Source organism: Pteropus medius, unplaced genomic scaffold (genome assembly GCF_902729225.1).
Source record: "Pteropus medius unplaced genomic scaffold, Ma_sr-lr_union100, whole genome shotgun sequence".
Taxonomy (NCBI): Eukaryota; Metazoa; Chordata; class Mammalia; order Chiroptera; family Pteropodidae; genus Pteropus; species Pteropus medius.
In genome coordinates this window covers 4,397,190-4,419,319 of record NW_024340693.1, presented here as the reverse complement: position 1 = coordinate 4,419,319, position 22,130 = coordinate 4,397,190, and the positions used below count along the sequence as shown (strand labels likewise).

The window sequence follows — 22,130 nt, the reverse complement described above, 5'->3', positions numbered from 1 at the left end:
CTTTCACTTTGTAGAGTGGGTATGGCCCGTGCTCTGGGCCCTGTGCTGCGGAGAAGTTCTGTGGAAACTTCTTGGCTTCCTGACACTTTCTGAAATGTGCCGGAAGACCTGTCCCGGGGGACGTGGGCAAGGAGCACGGAGCCCATATTCGACTGTGTTATTATCTAGAGCAATTTATGTCCCAGGCAGTCTCGAAAAAAATAAGCAGTCGACTGGCAGTTAGTGGAGCTTAACACCCTGTCTGGTCAGGGCAGGAGCCCGGGGGAGCTGCCCAAACTGCCGTCCCCCACGGGCCGCGGCCCCACCAGGGAAGCCAAGGGCAGCCATCCAGCCAGACACTAGACAAGTAAACAGGCAGATGACAAGCCCTGTAAGGGGAGCGAGTCTCCAGAGTTGCTGCGCTATCTTCTCTGAAATGTCCAGTTCCGAAAACAACAGGCCGTGCAAAGAAACAGGAAAGCGTCCCCCCACTGGACAAACGCCGTCAGACGCTGCTTGTGACTGCAGCCATATGTCAGGGACAGCAGAAAAAACTTCAGAATACTCATTATAAACACGTTCGAAGAACTGAAGTAAGTCATGATTAAAGAGACGAAAGAAAGTATGATGGCAATGGCACAGCAGATAAAGAATGTCAAATAAAGGGGACACATGAAAAGAACGAGCTGTAATGACACTTAACACGTATTCATGTAGTTTTGCTTAAGTTTTAAAATGGCTGTTTGCCTGTAATGAGAAGTGCTTGTTCCTGGTTTTTACTTAAGAAGTTCTCTGCAAACAGTAAAAGCCACATGGCGGAATCCCTAGACTAGGTGGTGAACTTTAAGAAGACTACTTCCTGAGCCAGAATTCTGTCACCGTGCGTGAAGACCTGTCTGCTCCCACTGTCGTATTGCACGGTAAAGCGTGACAGCCTCCACTCTGGGTCTGCCTTCCCGCTAAGTGTTCCCCATTCTCTGACTTTCGCATGAAAGTGCGCGAACGCGATGACGTAGCCGTGAAAGTGATGAGACTGGATGTTTGAATGCGCATCAAAGTAGAAATAGCCAAAGAGAAGCGTCCCCCCCCCAAAAAAAAACCTGAAGGAAAAGTTAAATTATTTACAGATGTGTTTTATTCTTAACTAGAAGAATGTGGCTGAAAACATTCAGATCCATTTTCGGAGCCGTCGTCTGGCAGAGCAGACCGGCTCCCGCTGGCTTCCTGGCCTCTATCCTGCGCAGCCCAGGGACTGGTGGTGAGAGGGGGCTCCAGGTGAGACGGCCACCTGCCCGGAACCCCCGCCCAGCCCTCCTTGTCCTGGGGGAGCCTGTGGACAGCGGAGGAGGAGGAGTGAGAGGAAGGCTTCCTCCTGGTGGCTCTGCCTTCTCTGTTTAATCTAAAAATGACCGTTATGTAAGACAGTGGCCCCAGACCTTATCACAGAGGTAATAAGTGATGTTCTGTACAATAGAAGATCTTTAAGTACGTGCTTCCCCCATTTTGATAAACGCGTATACCAGTGACAAGCAGAACTCGGAATGAGCATGAGACGGCCAGTGTCGTCACTGTGGTATTGAGCAGAAGTGACAGCTGCCTCTGTGGGCTGCGCCAAGCTCTGCCACCGGTCCCGGGGAGCTCCTGGAGGCGCGGAGACGGCTCTGCAGGCCCCGTTCCTGCTCTGCTGGAGCGTGAGGCTGGGACAGTGCCTGCGGGAAGGAGCCCTCCGGCGTCCGGGCCTAAGTCCCCCTCGCCCGTCGCCGTGCCTCATCTGCTCTCGTAAAATGGGGATATAGTTTACTAGCCAGAAAAAGGCAGGGATCTGAGTAAGAAGACATTCTGGACTCTTTTTTAATTTTTTATTCTGTGATTCATTCCACAAATATTTAATCGCGAAGCGCAGAGCTACCTACAGGTAAGACAGGTGTGGGATGTGCCTTCGCTGTGCTGCTGGTGCTGTGCCACTCGGCCAGCGCGTGCCTGTCCTGTCCCTTCGCTCGTAGTCCTGAGCTGTGCTGGCTCCGCTGCTTGGCCCGGGGCTCCTAGCCACAGGAGGCAAACCTCACCTTCGAGCCTCATGCAGTTTCTAGTCCAAGGATATTTTTACTAAGCACAAAGGACTTTAAAAGGCCGAAGAGGAACCTAGCTGTGGAGCAGACGGAGGACCCCTTAGAAGTAATCTTGTTTCTTAGAGACCACTCCTCCTCCCACCTCAAGGTGTCAGGCGTTACTTCCTATAATGCTTTTTCAGTTGGGGACAAGGATCCTTCTCCTTTACTGATCTTGATCGTCTAAAGAGCGCACAGTGTGTGGCATACCTTCAAGAAAAGCAGAATAAGGCGGGCGAATCGTGCTGTCTCCTTAAGTTAATAGAATACGCAAAGGTCCGCATGTATCACACACTTTCCTGGGGTTGTGTCACTGCATACTCTATATGCACGGTCACACGAACACTTAGATTTGTAAATTAAAAGGTAACTTTTATCAACTTGATGATCTCATGGAATGGCACCTAACATTAGAATTTGGAGTTCTTTGTCATTGGGTGACATACAGTAGGGTTTCAGTGAATAAAAATTATCCCAGATTGGAATACCTAAGCTTATAAACATGTTCATATATGTTTCTAAAATATTTTTAACTGTATTCACAACGGTTTTGATTAATAATGCAAAAGAGAAATCTTGACAGTTTATTTACACTAAATAATAGAATTTGTTCTCACTAGATTTATGGTCCAAATTAAGCATCCCAAACTACAGAAAAGGCACATGTAAAAGTACTCATTCTTTTAACTCGTCATTTGAGTTTTCATAGTCTATGCAATTGTACTGAAGGAACTTCATGGGTCATTTGAGAGCAAGAAGGGAGGTTTGCGAGGCACGAGGCTTATGTGAGAAGCGTCTCCCAGCTTCGTTCCAACTGTATGAAAGGGCTGCAGCCATCAAACTGTCAACAGAAGCAGCAGCGAGATCGCTTTAGGATTATAGTGGGGGAGAGGAAAGTGACATGAGCAGTTGAGAAGATGGCTGAGAACCCAAAAGCGTCATAAATCTCTTTTATTCAGTAGGAAATTATTTAAAGTAGCATCACTTTAGAATGGACAGTCACCTTGGCTAGCCTTTTAAATTTTAACTGGAGAGCTGTAAGCTTAAGAGGACTTTTTAGGGTTCAAAAAGGTGGCTTTCTAAAACTTGAATGTGCATTTTTTTAATCAGTTAAAGCAAAAAGAGACAGGCTTTAATAATTATGTGAAGAAAGAAATCATGTTTGGCAAGAGTTTACAACCCAGACAAGTAAGCTAAGTCAGAGATAGTTACGAAATTCCGTGTCAGTGGCTGGACCTAACGGTGTCATGCCAAGTGAATAAGTCAGAGAAGGACAAATACCGTATGATCTCACTCGTATGTGGAATCTAAAAAAGCAAAACTAGCAAACAAAACGAAGAGATTCATAGATACAGGAAACAAACTGGTTGTTTCCGGAGCGGGGAGAGATGGAAAGGTGGCCGAAATGGGTGAAGGGGATTCAGGGGTAACAGACTTCCAGCTATAAAATACACAAGCCATGGGGACATGACGCCCAGCACAGGGAATACAGTCAGTAACTATCATCATGACTTCGCGTAGTGACAGACAGGTACTCAGCCTGCGGTCGTGATCGTTCTATGATGCATGTAAATACCAAAGCGCTGTGATGTGCGCCCGAAACGAACAGGAAATGGCCTGCCAGCCACGCTTCAGTCCAAAAGGACCTCGTGCATCTGAAATGGGCGAGTGCAGGTGCAGGCAGGTCCCCAGAGGAGCGGCAGCATCTTCGTGTTCAGACTTAGACGTCTCAGGCTTGTAACGTCCCCTTAAAGGTACCAAAACTGCCAGACTTTCACTTTTTAAATCAATAGTGAGCCGTTTACCTTTTAAACAATTTCTTCCTTAGTGGAAGTTGATTTTTACGAAGAAAATGGGTAGTAAATAATGTTTTTTCTTTGCTACAGGTAAAACTTCAGTCAAGAAGCTGACAAAAAAGGTAAGCAACGTGTGTGGGAGGGGTGGGGTTTCTTTCTTTTTTTTTTCTTTTGTTACAAGCTAGAAAATGGACTTTTCTATGTTAAATTAAAAGATTTCAATGTGTGTGTTCAAAGGATATCGAGGATATACTGGCGGCAACTCAGACAGCTCGTTGTGGATGCACCTTTTTTAGAGACCTTGGCGACAAAGGTAATTCTGATTGTTGTTAAGTTTCTACTTACGTGTTTCGTTTAACCAAAGTATTATTAAGGAATTAAGTCATGAGGCTTGCAGCTGTATATTAGAGAATTACAGTAGAATATCTACACAGAGAATGTTACAACACCATGTTATTTGTAGATGTTTTTAAATCGTAATAAAATACTCGTTAAGTAGAAAGTAACTTCCTCACATTCTGAGCAGTTACAGATAAATTATCCAAGCATCAATTTTCATTAAAGCCTGGAGAGAAGGGACAAGGCAGAGCATCTAAAGTGAGAAGAGCATCCGCCAAAAAGAACTCTCCAGAGTTCTCCTACATCGTAACCAGCAGAAGGTAGTGTCTTGACATGAGAAATAATGTCACAGTGTCACCCACCACGAATTATAAAAAGGGAATTGTCAGTCACAGTCATTATGTATTTCTTAAAACCCAGCAGAATTCTCAGCATAATGCCATCCTCAGAGATGCACCACATCAGCGCTGCGACATGCTGTGAGATGTAGACGTGTTCTCGCGGCATGCGTCAGGGGGCGTGGGGGGAATGGGGGTTCCTCCTCGGGGAGCCGGCCTCTCAAAATTACGTTCAGTAGCAAGTCAGACTTTGTAACGGTTCCGATTTAAAACGTCTCCAGAGAAGCTTGGTAACAGAATTTAATCGTTTCTTCTAGTGACACCTAAGGTTCTTTAACAAAGTTCTAAATATAAAATCGAGATACATTGCCATTTACCAGCATTTATTTTACAATTAAACGTAACAAATAGGAATTAAGTTGTTTCTCCTACAAATATTCTGAAGTGTCTGTTTTTCCAAAAAACGTTTTCGGAGGGTGGATGCCCTGAACGCTGTCGTGGAAATCTGTTCTCTGTCATCTGTCTCAGGAGTGTGGGTGCTGTTTCCACACTGGCTCAGTTCTGTGTTTCCTCAAGCTTTTATTTGTATCAGTTATTTCGAAAATAGACTCTGGGGTTTTCTTTTTCAAAAACTTCCCCTTGTGTAAAGACATGGACCTGGGTGTAGAGAAGAGAGAAATTGGGGTCTCCCTCGGCCCCGCGCCCAGCTCCATCTGGCAGTTCCGCCATTTCTTCACATTCCTGTGAAAACTGGGAAAATGCTCTTCACTTCGTTGTGAGGCCGCCAGGGAGGGACTGCTTTGTTCCTTCAGCCAAGATCAGAGACACGACAAACACTCAATGTGTTCTCCCTTCACATAAACACTGAATAGTTTTAAGAAAAAAATCTGAAGACTTACGAACAATAAGCGTTTTGTTAAAGAGAGGCACACCTGCTCCAGAATAAAACTGGCAGCAGAGAAGCTGGAGATGCAAGAAAAGTCGGCCATTAAGAACATTTAAAACATGGGCCTGTTTCTTTACAACTGAAACACCCAACAGCTTTGCCCCAGTCTGCACTCCGTGTGGTCGGGAGCCAAGAGCGGGTTCCCTCCTCACAAGGCTAGCGCACCCCAAGGCAGCCTGAGTCCCCATCTCTGCGCGTCATCACAGCCGCCTTGCCCACCGTGTCTTCCACACGACGTGGATTTCAGATGGCCTCTCTTTAATTTTCGTGTTCAGCTTCATCTGTCTGATGTGGCTTTCCCACTCACATCATACCTGCTCCATTAAAATTTTTCCCCATCCTTCAAAGACCATCTTTAGAATGACACCTCTGATCATTCAGACTCTGGAGATGATAACTCTTATTCAGTATCTCTCAGTGATACTTAGCATTGTCTGTAAACATTTGCATTTTGGCCTCCTGGTGTATAAGGCACAGTCTGTTGAGAATTCTTGCCAGGAATCAGACTTGCATCTGAGCACAGCTCCTAAACTAAGTACTCATTTGTAGAAAATGTAGAAGTTAGAGGAGCGTGTGAAACCACTCCAAGTAGAAGCAGCCATCAGAACTTTCTAGACTATAAGAGACTTTACAGGACAAATGGCCAGGCTTCTTCGACAAATTTGTTGAAAGAGAGAAAGACAAGGGAGAACCTATAGATTAAAAGAAATTTAAGACAGAGAGAATAAAAGAAAAATGAAAAACTTTTGTAAATCAAAGTACACTAACAAGAGAAGAGGCAACCCACAGGATGGGAGAAAATATTTGCAAATCACATATAGGGGGCTACCATCCAGGATGTGTAAAGAACTCCTGCAACTCGACAGTAAAAAACAAACCAGTTTAGAAGTGGGCAAAGTGGAATAGACATTTCTGAAAGGAGATATACAAGTGGTTAATCCACACATGAAAAGATGCTCAGCATTAGTAAACATTAGGGAAATGCGGATCAAAACCACAGTGAGATACCACTTTACACTTATTATCAAGAGAAAAATAGAAAATAACAAGTGTTGACAAGGATGTGGGGAAATTGTAATCCTTGCACATTGCTGGTGGGAATGTAAAATGGTGCAGCCACTGTGGAGAACAGTATGGCGGTTCCTCAAAAAATTAAACGTAGAACGACGGTTCGATGCGGCGATCCCACTCCTGGGTGTTTACCCAAAAGAATCAAAAGCAGAGACTGAGCCAGATAGCAGTACACCAGTGTTTGCCGCCGCACTAAGCGCAGTAAGCCAAAAGAGGGAGCAATCCAGACGTCCATCAGCGGATGATGGATAAACAACAGGTGATGTAACTGATTGTAATTAATAACACCGATTTTAATAACATTAAGGAATTATCGATAATTTTTTAGGGGTGGTAAATATAACTGGGGGGCGGAGGGGGAGGGGGAATGGTCCTTTAGAGATGTAGCCTGAATTCTCTGCTGTGAAACGAAGTGCTCTCTGGGGTTTGTGAGGGAGGGGGAGTGAGAGGGATAAGATAAAACATGAAGTGATCGTTAATGAAGCGATACATATAATTATTCATCACATTATTTTCTCTACTTTTGTATATGACTGACGTTTTCATCATAAAGTTTTTTCTTGTATGGTTTGCTGTTACACCAAGCTCATGCTCCAGGGGGAAATTTTTTTAGCTTATCAAGAAGCATGATTTATAAGATATTGTTTCCATATATATTGTGATTCTTTTCATGGCGAGCACATAAAATGGAAAGGAAGTTGATTTCGTGGCCTGACGGAGCCCCAGGGTCAAGCATCACACCCGTCCCCGCCCCGCCTCAGGCTCTAAACCCTGGATCTCTGGCAGTTCTGGCCCTCCATGGCCCCACACCCTAAGGGACACGTTCTTATCATCAAAGTCCCCCGGAGGGGGGGTGCAGGAGACGAGTGATTGGCCCTCTCTGCGACACCCACCCTGTGCGGCTGCCCGTGGCTCACGGCTCCTCCCGGAACGAGCCTCGGCCCCAGACGGCTGCAGCCTGCCCTGGGCTTGGCTCAGCAGGGCGCAGTGACGGCCTCTGCGGGGGGCCACACCGTCCCTCCCACACCGCACTGGACATGGGGGGACTTGGTGCCACAGGAAAAGTAGCACCGGCTCGGAAAAGGGACGGTTTCGCTGCACCTGTCCGCCCGCCCGCGCCGGGAAGCGCCCCCCATCCCACTCCCTTCCCTCCCCTCTCCTCCCCTCCGTCCTGGGGGCTCCCACCGGACCAGACAGGTGACTGACATGAATGCATGCTTGTGGGGAGCGGCTCCGCGGTGTGGTGGTGTTACCCTGACGCGACTCCCGCCGCCTCCGTCTCTTGCAGGGCTGATTTCCTACACCGAGTACCTGTTTCTGCTCACCGTCCTCACCAGTAAGTAGCTGGCGCTTCTTACCACACAGCGTTTGCAAGCTGAGTGTATGTCTCTGTTGTCAGCAGCGTTCCTGTTGCCTTAGTTTCTGTACCTACGAAAGGACAGATGAGGTTAGCTGCCTTCTGTGCGCCATGGCTCCTTCGCAGAAGGCTGGTGGACAGAAGCGTCAGACGTAGCCCTCACCTAGGGACAGTCTGCGAAATCCCCACTGGTCTTCTCACTGTCAGGGTCATGAAAATTAAACAGACAGAAAAATTGCCACAGCCTGGAGGAGACTAGGAGACGTGACAACTAACTACAGCCTGGCTCCTGGTGGTTGATTCTAGAATATGAAAAACGGCAGTAGTGGAAAAACATGAACCAAAGTCCATAGTTAGAAAATGCTTTACCAGTGTTGATTTCTTAGTTTTGGTAAAGACGCCGTGGTTACGCAAGATGCTGACACGAGAGGAAGTTCGGTGGACGGTATGTGACAACTCACCATACTGTCTTTATATTTCTGTAAGTCTAAAATTATGTCAAAATAAAAAGAAAGGGAAATAAAGAGTAATAAACAATATGAAAGTAGCCACAGTCCCGTAAGAACATAGGAAAGCCACAGAAATAACATTCTCAAATCTGGCTTTGAAGTCAGAGCACTTAATGGCAGAACAGCAGCACCCACAGAAGAGCACCGGCCCCTGAAAGCCATCAGCCCACGAGGACATCGCATTTTCTCTGTTGAGGCACTTGTTCGTGTCGTTTCTGGTGGCTCGTTTCAAACGTGAAGATCTGTGTGGATCTGCAAGTAACGTGCATGTCGGCAGCATTTGGCTCGTTACCCACTTCTCATTTGATTGCAGAACCCCACACTGGCTTTCACGTTGCTTTTAAAATGCTGGATGCAGATGGTGATGAGATGGTGGAGAAAAGGGAATTTTTTAAGGTAAGGAGATTCTCGTTATTTGGGGTTTATCATAAAATACCTGGCTATTTGTACCATAATTTCACATTTCCATAAAAATCAAAATTTTATCCACTTCTTATGTATAAAATGTCAAGAAGTCACTTGTACATTCACAAATATTAAGTGTTCTGTAACACGACCTTGAGGAAACGGTTAAGGAACAGCATGAGATTCCAACAAGGAAAGAGCTTAAGCATTTACATTTTTTAGGGTTTTATTTTTACGATTTCAGCAAATGATAATAGAAAGGGCTTCAGAGATACGTTAAAATGATCCTTACACCCTCCCCTAACCTCACCCAAAAAGGGATAAGAAACAGAAAGGCCTTCAGAAAGAAGAGTGGAAAATGGGAAAGCCACAATAGGTGTAAGTTGGTGCGTATTTCCCAGGAATTTGCTAAGGCTAGTATTTGAAAAGCCGAAAATACGTTTAAATGACATCTCCCAAGACACAACTCTGGGGCATCATCCGGCGCGTTTCACTTCGTCCCAAGAAGGTTGACGGTGGTATTAAAACATGCCTCTGCCCGTGAAGTGCTGGGCCCGTGCCAGGGAGGGCAGGAGTCACTGCTTTTACTCTTTTAGAGAGCTTCTTGGGGAAAATGATATCAGCCCTAGTCACGTGCTTCATTCCTGCGCCTCCAGTGCGCTGGGAACACAGACAGGCCCGTTAAAGTCACATTGAAGGTAGAGCGTCCGTGCCTGCACTGTCCAGCGAAGTAGCTGGCAGCCACACGTGGCTTCTGAGTCCCAGAATGCAGCTGTGACTGAGAAACTCAAGTTTAACTAACTTAAATTTTAAACTTAAAAATATACATTGACTTCAGGTATTGGGAGCTTTTTAAGTATGTTTGAAACAGTCGGGTATATGACGCTACTTACTCATTTGTAAATTTTATGAAATCTAAATACGGATTCAGATATTTCCCGTGAAACATAACATCTGAATTGAGATGTAAGTGTGAAAGACACACCGGATTTTGAAAAAAAAAAAAAGTATCGACTACACGGTGAAGTGATAATTTGGGGATATTAATTAATTTCACTTGTCTATACGGGAAACTTTAGGTGACGACTTGCGGGACTACGTAGGCAAGGAGGGTAGCAGGTCACTTTGACCAGAACGAGCGGGCAGTCGCCATGCAGGTCATTGCACTGCAGTGTGCCAGCGTGTCTCCGGCATAGCACGAAAGGCAGTGAGAGAGGAGCCTGGGGACAGGGCACAGGGGTCCTCGGGCTGCTGGCTGGCTGTGCTCGGAGCTGTGAGGAGAGTCAGGCATTCAATCAAGAGGCGGGGAGGTGGCTTCTGGCCTGGCGGGGGACAGCCAGACAAGGAACAACGATGTGCTTCTCCATCAAAGAGAGATTGGTTCTCCCGTGCATCGGGCGTGTCACAGGGAGAGGTTACCATGTTGAACCCTTACAGCGACCTACAAAGTGTCCCCGTTAGAGGTGACACCCACCCCAGTCCAGAGCCTGCTCTGCCCTCCCTGGCAGCCTCGTCTGGAGGAGAACTCGAAGGAAGGGGCTGGGAAAGACCCAAACCCTGAGCTCGGAGACGGCGAGCCCGGTGACCCGGCAGGACGCCCCCACAGAGGCAGCGTCAGGAAGCTTTCCGATCGTCGCTTCTGTGGCATGACCGTTCTGTCGCAGAGCGAGTGGCCTCCCGGGATGAGACCAGAGTCTGGGAAGGGGTGGCACTTGGTGGGCCACAGAGGCCGGGGGGCCAACGGGAGACCGGGAGGGAGCGGGTGCAAGCTGAGGACCGAGGCGCACCCAGGAGGTGCGGGTGATGGAGTCTCAGGAAAAAGGACCCGTGAAGGGCGTCTTCTGTCACACCTTTCAATGGTGTCATTGGGACTGAGACCAAGGAGACCGCTCCTGGAGCTCTGTGGGCCGCTGGGAGCCAGCGTGGACGCCCTTTCAAAGGCGTGGTGGGGACCGAGCAAAAGCCGGGACGGGGGAGCAGCAGGTGCAGACTGGACGGCAGTGGGCGAGAACTCTGGGGTGCTGGGTGGGCCGGGAAGGACGTGAATGCAGATGCGGTTCAGGGAGAAAACGTGCCTGCGCAGCAGGGCCTGGCACAGCAGTGTCACAAGTCACAAGGTGGCGGCACACTTCAGCCACCAGCAGGCGCGCGGGACGGGAGACATGGGCGCTGTTCTGTTCTTCAGGTAGCTCACCAGTAAGGGGACAGCCGCGCCGTTCAGGGGGTCCTCTCAAGGCTGCCGTTGGGTCTTCGCACCCTTCCCTCCTGGACGAGCTTCCTGCTTTGTCCCTCGTGGGCCCAGGGCACCAGGCTGGGCCTTAGCAGTCGGTTATCAACCCCCACCCCATGCTCCCCCTGGAGTAGTGAACTTGGACGTGGCGCCTACTAGCGTCACGGCTGTTCTCCAGGACCCGCGTTCCCATACACCATGCTGAGGCGTGACGGCAACCCAGGGCTGTGTGACAGCCTGCAGACCAGGCGAAACAACACGAGGCTGTAGACGGCAAGAGGACACCTGGCCGCCCACCCCTTCTCAGGTTCCCCCGCAGCGAGCACAGCCTCCCACGGCCTCCGCCCCAGACACCCTGCGCCTCCTGTGAGGTCGCACTTTGTCGGATTAAGAATGCGCCACATTTATGGAGCACACCCTGGAACCTGCAGCGTTTCCCTTAAATGTTGGGAAAGTTCTCGGATGATCAACTCATGAATTCAGGAAACAAGAAAAAGAATCTTAGGACACGTCGCTGGTTTTTGTTTTTTTGTTTTTTTTTTTTTTATGTTAAAAAGGTCAACCTTCTAAGCCTGCAGAAGATTCTTTGTGCCGATCTTAGAAACGACACTGAACTTGATAACCCACGGCCATGGTACAGCGAGCGGGGTAAATAACAGCGCAGGAAAGAAGAAACTGCCTTTAAGCATCTGAATGACCTTTCACCTCCATGGTCATGGTGTTAGGGGGCCGAAGTGTGTGGCATTTTACTGAAAGAACAGAACAGTTTAAGGTGCGGGGAGGGGCGGAGTTCAGGTTTTTTGTTTTTTGTTTTGTTTTTTTTTTAGTTTATCTGAATGTTTTTTCAGTAAATTTTACTTATTGTTTTTCCTACCATAAGTACCATAAAAGTGATGAGAATTACTTTAATACTCAAAACATAGATGCAGCAAAGTAATTTGAACAGCGAGTACAAGAATAATGATGAAAAATACGTTAGTATAAAATCGCGTGAAACAGTTCTAGAATATACGCTGCTTTCATTTGTTACTTTGGTGTTTTGTGGCACATTCTCATTTCACAATATCCACATCTAGAAACTGCGTTGGGAAGGTGTGTTGCTTACTTCTTTACTCCAAGAACAAGTGTGTAAGCTGGTCCCTGTCATGATAATAAACACCACCAGCAGGGATCAGAGCCCGTAACAGTTAATCCGATTCGTCTCTGCCTTGACGGTGGCACACCTGCTGATCTGGGATGAGTGCCAGGTTCGATGCCGTTTCTTCAGACGCTGGTTTGAGGACAAGTCCGTTCACTGGACAGGTTTCCCCTTAGGTGGTCCTTTCGTTTGACGGAGCGTCGCTCTGGTAGCCGGTCTGTGCGCTGGCTGTGGCCGTGTCACGATCTCGCCACTCGAAGTGCGCCTGCTGGCAGCGTCATTATGTCGCTGTGAAAGCCTCGGTGGACTTGATTCTTCTTGATTTGGGGATAGAGTCCTTGGTTCAGAATTCGAACTATTAGGATCTGAAAACAAAATTAAGTCAAATCGACTCCGCATACTTTCCTCTATTTTCAGCCTGAACTTGAAAATATAGATCACTATAAATGTAGTCGGTTTGGCAGTGCTTTCTCAGACATACAGTTTGCATGTGGCGACTGTGCCCTCCCGTGCCTTCTGTACTGCTCACATGTCACCCCTTTACTTTCTCTGGATACTAACCAAGCACCCCTCTTTCTGCCCGAACGTGGCTCTTCCTGCCACCAGACTGTCCTTTCCCCATGCCTTCAGTGGCTTTTAGTCATTCGGACCCAATCCCACACGTCGTGCCCGCAAAGAGAACCACCCAATGTAAACCTGTCCAACAGCGACCCCTGCCCGGCACCCCGGATCCTGTTACCCCACTTGATTTGATTCTAGTCATAGCATTTGGCACTATCCGAAATTCTGACCTATTTGTTCACCCGTTTTTGTCATCCCCTTAGGATGTCAGTTCAGTGGGAGCAAGCACATGCTCTGTCCATACCCATGGTGTTCCCAGTATGTAGAATGGCACTGTCATCACCCTTAGGCAGGTGGCACATTGCTGTCCTGAGCCAGCGTCACAGACAGCCACTGCAGAGCCGTCTCTGGACCGGAGAGACCACCTGGCACCAGAGGACACCTGGGTGCACGATGTCTGTGACCGTCCAAGGGGAGCGGTCACAGCTGCATGACATCCACAATCACTGAGATGCTCCCGGGGCCCGCACTAGCACGTGTCCAGTGTGGCTCCGATGTGACAGGCCCCACTTGGCACTAAACCCGGTGGACGAGTCTAGGAGAGACCGTTGTTCTAAGCTCCACACCACGCCAGGACACGCCAGCGATGGAGTAGGCCCCCGAGACATCCTCGCTTCGGCAGGCTGGCCCCGCTGCTGCTGCCTTTGGGTGTGTGGCCAGCTGTGTGACAGAAACGCTGTGAGGATTAAAACACCCGCGGCACATGTCTCAGGACAGAGAGAAATAAGTTTTGAGTTTCCTATAAAAGTGTAATCACGTTATGAGTAACATCTATTATGTCTATTTTGAAAACTTGTCTATATTATAAATTCTGACTCATTGTAAGTACCCTACGTAGCAAAAAAAATGAAGACCCAGAAAAGATGAACCCTTCAAACTGGTGCGGCCACTGTGGAAGACAGTGTGGAGTCCTCCAAAAATTAGGAATAGAACTACCATTCCACCCACCCAACAGTCTCGCTCTCGGCATGTAGCCAAAGAACACAAAACACTGATTCAGAAAGACATACGCGCCCCCGTATGTCTGTTTATTTACAGTACTCAAGACATGGAAGCAACCTAAGTGTCCATCAATAGACAATATGTGCATACACACGCACAATGGAATATCACTCAGCCATGAAAAAGAACGAACTCGTGCCATTTGTGACAACACGTCATGCGTGAAATAAGTCAGAGGAAGACAAATGCCGTACAATCTCACTTATGAGTAGAATCAAAAACAAAACAGAAGCGGGCTCAGTACAGAGACAAGCTGGCGGCTGCCAGGAGGGGTGGGCCGGAGGATGGGCTGGGGAGATGGGCGGAGTGGGTGAAGGGACTTACGGGTCACAAACCCACAGGCACAGAATAAGTGAGCCACGGGGAAGTAGCAAGCAGCACAGAAGATGCAGCCGGCAGAACTGTAGTGACTCCGTGGGGTGACAGGAGGCAGCTGGACTTGGCTGACCTGATGGCCACTTCGTGATGAACACGAACATCGAATCGTTGAGTTGTACACCTGGCACTAGCATGACATTGTCGGCCAGTTACACCTCAGGGATAAAGAGGGTCTGTGTCATCAGTGCTGGGGACGAAAAGGAGGTGTAACCTTTGGGGACAGATGTTTGGGCACTGAACTCGGTGTTGTGCTATTCGATTGTCAACCTAAAAAATGAAGGATAAAACAAGTAGAAGGCTTTTTGACTTTTTTCCCTAAAATAAGTATGGGGTATGTTGAAAAGTTTGTGAGATTTAGGGAACTAGAGAGAAACTACTTGCCTAAAATAAACATAATAGAAGCTGCACCGGGTTTATTAAATTTGACATAATTAATTTAGAATTTCGTTGCAGCAGTTTCGAAACTATTACCAAAGAAATTAGCCCAGAAAGAAAATGGACGAAGGTTGTCTCTTAATTGCTTTGAATTCAGTTTGAGATTTTCGTCTACATTTAATTTTTTTAAACTTTTTTTTTAATTTGCTTTCCACATGAGGATTGGTACAGGTGACTCTGAAAGGTAGGTTTTTTAATGTACTCAGCCTCAGAGTGCTATCGACAATTTTATAATTAGTAGAAATGTAGGTCTTTAAATTGTTTTAATGCTTTATAAATGCATACAGGGTAAAGGAACGATATTTATATGATATAAATAGCTTTTTAAGAGTTACATACTTGAAAATGTGGCCTTAAACTATCAGTGATAAAAAAAATTATGAGTAAAAACTCTTGAAGGATGAGGACAATCACGAAATTTTTATGGTATGTGCATATTAAGTAAGACAGCTCATTTCTCCTTTGGTTCTTATACGATCTGAGGAAAAAACAATATTAGCAGTTAGAATATAAGAACTTAAGTGAATATTTAACAAGTAACATATAGAATTTATAACAAAATCTCAGAATCTGCTTTTTGGGTTGTTCTGAAAAGTCCAGTAGACACACATCTAAATTCCTGTTTGCAATCCCTTTAGCTGCAGAAGATCCTAAGTAAACAAGATGACTTGAGGACGACGGCCGAGGAGACAGAGTGCCAGGTATGTGCAAAAGGACCGAATATTTCCAGACAGACGATGTTACAGTGCGTCTCAGTTCTGTTTGTTCAGATCAGTATCCCAGATACTTGGGGAAATTACCAGGAACTCATTCTTTCTAGTTTGAAGTTTGAAGTCGATATGCTGCACGCACATGCCTAGACCCGCAAGGGTTCACGAGAGTGTGCCTTTCGGGTACGAGTCTCCTCCCGGTCAGCACGTCCCCCTCGCCAGTGAGTGTGTCGGTTTCCTGTGTGTTCTTCCAGAGGTCATTTATGCAGATGGAAGCGTGTAGGTGAACAAGTGGCTGAGGGCGTCTCGGTGCCTCTGTTCCCTTTTTACATGAGCAGGAGCAAACCTACCAGCCTCCCACCTTCCTGACTGTCTCATCCTTTCTCATGCCCACGGTACTTTGTCGTTTGGACGTACCACTTTAACCATTCCTGGTTTGAAAGATTTAAATATACGCAGTCTTTTGATATTACAAATGATGCTGCAATTAATAATCCTGTAACTGTGTCATTTTATACACATGGGAATATATCTGAGGGATAACTTCCCAGAATTTCGGTTGCTGGGTCAAAAGCTACGAACATTTCTAAAATGTCGTTTACGGCTCAAGTCCACCTGGACTATTTTGAGTATTTTCACCCTCGTTTTCCTCCCGCTTGAGCAGAGCGGACGCTAGCACGGTGTGACGCAGAGTAGCAGGCGGACAGAGCGGCTGTCCCCTCTCCCACTCTCACTGTCACTACAGGAGTCCTTGGTGGACACTGTCCTGAGAGGCCAGGCTACAGGATCTAGTTTTGTTCCTGGTTATAATTACTTGAAATCACTGCATTGTTTTTTTATAGGAACCAACAGTGAAGGAACCTGAAATTAACACAACCCTTCAGATACGTTTCTTTGGAAAAAAAGGAGAAAGAAAACTTCATTACAGAGAATTTCGAAGGTAAATACAGATATTGATATTTGGGGAAATGTGATAGGGAAAGTGAAGAAACAACCAAGGACGACTGACCCTTAAACAGTGCAGGGTCCGCTGACACGCGATTTGGTTTAATTCGCATAAATTGGTAAAATTGATTTAAAAAGGTATAAAGCGAGCCCACATCGTTGCTCAAGGGTCGCTGTGCCTGCTTCCCGTGTTTAAAGCGTTTGCGTGTCGGTGCGCGTCTGCCTGCTTTACAGTTGTGAGCGAATGCAAAAGTAAACTCAAAACTGCAAATTATAATTCGTTTTACAATAATCTAATAACAGGAAAGCAGACACCTCTGATTCATGCAAACCTTTCCTTCCTGGTGCTGCTCGTGTTCGGCCCCCCAACGAGAGGTCTGAGGTTGGCCCGGGAGTGGACTGAGGCAGCGCCGGGAAGCGCAGCGCACGGCGCCCACGGCAGACGCTCGGAACCCGCACCCGGCGCACAGCAGCCCAGCCATTTCCAGATGGCTTGTCTGCCCACTGCCAGGTGTCTCCCCCGGCCTCCGTCCCAGCCTCTCTCTGCATTTCTTCATCTCGCTCACGGGTCCTCTGCAGCCTGGAGTGTCCCCAGGCCTGTCCCCAAAAGGCTCCTCAATTCAGTGTCTAAAGGAAAAAATTTAAAACTAAAGTAAAAGTGTCCTACTCGTAGTGTTTTCTCCCCCAGGGAGTGGCTGCTTTTAAATTCAGAGACGGGTCTTTTAAGTTAGAACAGAAAACGACGCCACTTTTATTTTTCATCACAGGTGGCTAAGTTCCTTTCATTTCGTTATCCATTTTTTACTTGAAAATCCAGTAATATTTCATTTGCCAAAGACAGAATATTGGGGACGTGAGTGAATTCTTCAAAGGGGGCCGAGTCCTGGCAAAGCGCCGTGGACGCGTGCTAGCGACGTGGGTGATGCCAGTGGCACGTTCGTCCAGTCTCTGGTCCAGGTTGTCCTTCGCGCACTGTTAGGTACAGAGACGGAGCTCAACTTAAATTATTCACGCACACAGCAGAGTGTAGAAATGGCTGGGACAGAACATGGGGTTAGCAAACGCAGACCTTAAGAAAAAAAAATCAGTTATTTTAAATGTCTGTTTTGCAGCCCAATAAAACAATTTTTTTTTAAATCTCCAAGTCAGATTTTACTTTACAAAATATTGATGTTTTTATCTTATCTTCGGCCCCGGCAAATGTTTTCCCACCAAAGACCGTGAGAAGAAACACCATCTCACCGTTCACTTTTCCACCCCAACCCATCACGGACTCACTGACGACAGACTGTTCCGCACCGCGTCGGGTTTTGCTGTGGCGCTGCCGGGACGTACGGAATTTAAGTCGGGGAAAGTGCTCAGAAGGCCTTGTTTATCCGCTCCCTGCGCGGTCCGGTGCTGTCATGCAGAGAGTCCGCCACTCTGCTCAGGCACTGAATTAGCTCAGAGGGCGCATTTTCCAGGTGGGAAAAGAATCCACATTTGCAGAATCGGTCAGGGTCCTCGACCTCGTGTTGGCTGAACTTACTGATTGATTACTACATAGATGAAAGATGCATGAAGGCAAGGAAACCGCCCACTCAGAAACTAGAAGTTCACTGTCACGTAAGCCGGTTAAAGGAGGGACTCAGCATGGGCAGAGTGGCCGCGCGTTGTGCTGAGCGGCAGGGTCAGAGCACATGTGGCCAGTGGGGAGGGCAGGGCGGGGAGAGGCCGAGGGGGGTGGGCGACATCAGAAGTTTGTCCCCCGCACCGCCCGCCAGGAGCAGAGGCAGAGGCGCGGAGTCCCTGCCGGGGATGGAGGCGCGGCCGTCAGGGCGCCTGTAAGAAAGGTCGCGTTCCGTCGTGATAGCGGGAAAATGGGTTTCTGCTGACGGGTCCCCATCTGAGAAGTGGGGACCGGGCACCTGCTGAGACGGAGTTGCGGAGGGCAGGGGTTGAGGGCCCCGTGAGGACACGCTCCCCGGGGTGCAGCCCCAGTGGTGCGGGGCCCTAGGCCGCCCACCGCGCAGGCACGAAGCCCAGGGCCATGGAGGGAGCCAGCCAGGGAGCGGGGTAGAGTCCCCGAGTCCCGTGGGAGGGCAGGACGTGACATCCCCGTGCCATCCCAGCCCGTCTGCGCGGTCACCATGCGCCTGGCCCGCGCGTCAGCGTGTGACACACACCGTTTCCCCTGCCCCTCCCCCCGACACGCCTGGTCTCCCTCGGTGCCTGGGATTGAGGACAGCGCGGGGCTGGCCCAGGGCCGCCCGCCGGAGCGTGGAGGGGCCAGGCAGACCCCCTCTGTCTGAACCGACCCAGGCAGCCGAGTCCCTGAGCGTTGGTCCCGCAGGTGCCCGAGGACAGCAAGGCCCCCAGGTGGGCTTTCAAGGGAGCAGTGCCAGCCCCGGTGACCACGGGGACTGCGCTAGGTAGACAGCAGCGAATGAGGGAGCACGCGGGCACAGTTGTGGTTTGTTTGGGTTTGTTTTTTTTTTTACTTTGACAACTAGTCAAAAGATTTCCTAATGGAAACACTACTTAGGCATTTAAATAAAATCTAAAGTGTAATTTCCATTCTGTCTCCTAGAATGTTGGTTGTCGGTGTGTGTTTGTTCATTGTTGTGATGTCCACCGGTAGTCTAAGTGAGATGCTTCAGGCGTCAGCTCGGCGGATGTGGGTTCAGGGCAGACGCTGCCGTCGCCGGTGGGGCAGCCGTTGGCGACAGTCCCGGTCCCTTTGCTCTGTTTCCCTCTCTTTCTCTCCTCTTTCCTGCTTTACTTGGGGCCTTGTCTTCTGCATTTCTTCACGTTCTTTTAAACTCCAATGCTTAGCCTTAAAAATAGTGACCAGAACAAATGCCTGAGTTCATTTCTGGTGTGGTACATTGGACCTTATTTTTTATGCCAATCGGTTTTTAAAGCTGAAAATAATTAGGGAAACAGGAAAGAAAAGCGGTCTCAAGTTTTCTCATCAGGAAAAATCAGGAGGATATCGATGCTGATGCACTTTCTAGGACTGGGGTTTTTTTAATTCTGAGATACCGTTTGTTAGTGGAGGACGCTCTAACTTGGTGAAGGGTTTTCATGAACTCAGCGGTGTCGCGGAGGCTGTGCTGGTGAGTTCTCCGGGTCTCAGCTCATGGGCAGAGCGGCGGGATCCGTTGCGTTTGCAGACACTAGTGTGGATGCCCAGCAGCGCAGTCCGTTGTCACAGCTGCCAGAGCCCGCTCCAGCGCACGGGGCCTTCACTCCCAGCCAGGGAAACGCAGCTTTCCCCGGTGTTTCCAATTAGGCCACTAATTTACGAAGTATTTAAATGTGTTCCAGGTGCATCTGGTGTGGTGGCCTGTACCGTCAATTCTCCAACTCATGTGTGTGCCCGGTGTCGTGTTCCAGATTTTCATGTCATAACAAGATGTGTAATTTTAGACTTAGATTACTGTCATAAAATGTACTTAAGGTTCTTCAAAAATAGTGTAATTAGTTAAGATGAAAGTAGCTTAAACCAGACAATGTGTAGCGGACCAGCAATTAAGTTTATAATATTTCAGCCTCAGAGCCTGAAGAAAAAACGAGAAGGAACAAGTTCGTATTGTTCTGGTGCCATGTTTTCTGCTTCCCTAACTCGTCGTTCACTCATTCGCAAGTAAAGCATCCTTTTAACAATCCCAATAAGGAAGAGTCGCATGTCGTCACGACACGGTACAAGAACACAGTAAAACAAAGGCAGAAGCACGCCAGCAGAAGACATTGCTGGTGTATCAGTCCAGACTCGAAATGCTTCACGCATTAGAGGAAATTCTGCTTTGGCTTAGAAAGGCACATGGCGCTGGAGGATCCGTGGGAGGGATCCGTGCCTGCTCGAAGGCCTGGCATCCACCGGCCCCTGTGCTTCTGAGGCTGACCGGAAGCCGTCGAACCCAGACCAAGTCAATGGCTAGTGGTGGCCGCTCCCTCACACCGTGCTGCACGTGTGTCCTCGTTCACTCGTGACGTGACAGACTGTACAGAGTCTCACGTGTGGAAAGGTGAATAAAGGGGTCTGCAGCGTGTTAAAACGCGTGGAGACGATGATGCTTTTCACGTGGCGCAGCTTAAAAATAAATCGAGTGCGGTATTTCTGGGTTCTTGTTCAAAGGGAATGTTTTTTAATCTGATATTCTTTCAGCTTGACCCTTACACAAGAAGCTGTTGATGATGGTTTGATCAGAGTGCCATGCATTATTATAAAAACGAATGTTGAGTCACGTAGACATGTTATTGTCCAAAAGATCATAAATATTTTTAGGTAAATCTAAGCTCTTCGTGCAAAGCCATTGATTACATTGATCAACTTTGGTATCTGAAAAATAAGAAGAACCATTAATTATGATTAACATTCTAAAAGCAGTATCCCAACTGAATTTTAAGTTTTTGTGATTATTGATAATTTTTCTGTATTGGAAAAACTTTGCTTTCCATGCCATTTTATTTTCCATGGCCGTAGCAGAGTGGTGTTTTACGTACTGTCCTAAGCCTTTAGGTGCATTGGGATGTGGCTGGCAGGTACAACTTGTGCAGGCACACCGGGCGTCGGGGTTCAGGCTGGAGCAGGTGTGGGGCTGCGCCAGCGGCTCTGCGCCCTGGCTCCCACAGTCCCTTGCACGCACTCGGGTTCCCTGCAACTCACCAACTCACCCACTCCCCGTGTCAGCCACTCCGCAGGTGCCGCTGAAGGTGCTTGGCAGCCCTAGTGACAGTATCACGATTGACTGCTACTGGTTACTTCTGTTAATTCTGTGCTTTAATGTTTAGGTTTATGGAGAATCTGCAGACGGAGATCCAGGAAATGGAGTTCCTCCAGTTTTCCAAAGGTTTGAGTTTCATGAGGAAAGAAGACTTTGCAGAGTGGCTCCTTTTATTCACTAACACCGAAAATAAAGACATTTATTGGAAAAATGTGAGAGAGAGGCTGTCGGCAGGAGAGGTTCGTATGCCTTTTCGTTATGCTCGTGATGGACAGGACGTAGTAAGTCCAACATCTTTGGAATCCAGTAAAGTGGCTTCCACCTTAACCAGGACGAAGCCGCTGCGTGTTTTCGAGCGTGGGGTCAGGTCGGAGGATGTGGCCCACGTACTGTTTTCTTGGGCTGGACTGTTGCGTGCGGCACACTCGGTGTGGCAGCCGTGAGCTTAGCATTTCCGGTAACGACAGGAACGAGAGGAGGGCACACTCACCCCTGTCCCTTCTGTTGCTCTGGAAGTTCTAGCCGGTGCAGATGACAAGGTGCTAGGGTTTTCAAACTTCGTTTGCATATGATGTGATCGTGTGCCTAGAAGACACGAGATTTAAAGTGAAAAACCACTAGAAACAATAAAAATGACATAAAGGGCCTGTTACAGTGCTGTGGTGGCGGGGGTGGTGGTCCTGTGTAAAAATTTCACGTGTGGATGCGTGCGGAACACGAGACCACGGCTGTCCAACTGCAGTGACGACTAATGCACAGTGGTGAGGTTCAGGCGAGTCTCATTCTGTGTATTGTTTTTATAATATATTTTATACTTTAGTTCCAAATTTTTTTCAAAATGGGCATGTGTTTTTATATAATTTTTAAAGCTATTTCTGTAGTGAAGAAAAAGATAATAAAATATAACGAAGAGCGCATTTATAATTGTAGTAGAAATATATGATCAGAAATAAATTTAATAAGAAATATCTGGGAAAAACTTTAAAGTCTCAGTAGCTATAAAACTTACTTAATGACAGAGGCGTTCCCTGTGACTGACTAGAAAGTCAGCGTTACAGATACAGCAGTTCTCCCTTAAATGAGTCGGTAAGTGGAATGGCTTTACCAGTCCGAA

At 47.7% G+C, this 22,130-nt stretch overlaps 1 protein-coding gene across 1 annotated transcript in view; it reads left to right on the top strand.

Moving 5' to 3' along the window:
- The window catches only part of MICU2 (mitochondrial calcium uptake 2), a 42,084-nt gene that overhangs the window by 15,808 nt on the left and 4,146 nt on the right, over nucleotides 1-22,130 (top strand). The window contains exons 3-9 of the mRNA XM_039863432.1: nucleotides 3,974-4,005; nucleotides 4,121-4,196; nucleotides 7,866-7,913; nucleotides 8,757-8,839; nucleotides 15,291-15,353; nucleotides 16,205-16,302; nucleotides 21,084-21,456. Of these exons, the coding sequence (XP_039719366.1) occupies nucleotides 3,974-4,005; nucleotides 4,121-4,196; nucleotides 7,866-7,913; nucleotides 8,757-8,839; nucleotides 15,291-15,353; nucleotides 16,205-16,302; nucleotides 21,084-21,456 (773 nt within the window). The remainder of the gene's footprint in view (nucleotides 1-3,973; nucleotides 4,006-4,120; nucleotides 4,197-7,865; nucleotides 7,914-8,756; nucleotides 8,840-15,290; nucleotides 15,354-16,204; nucleotides 16,303-21,083; nucleotides 21,457-22,130) is intronic.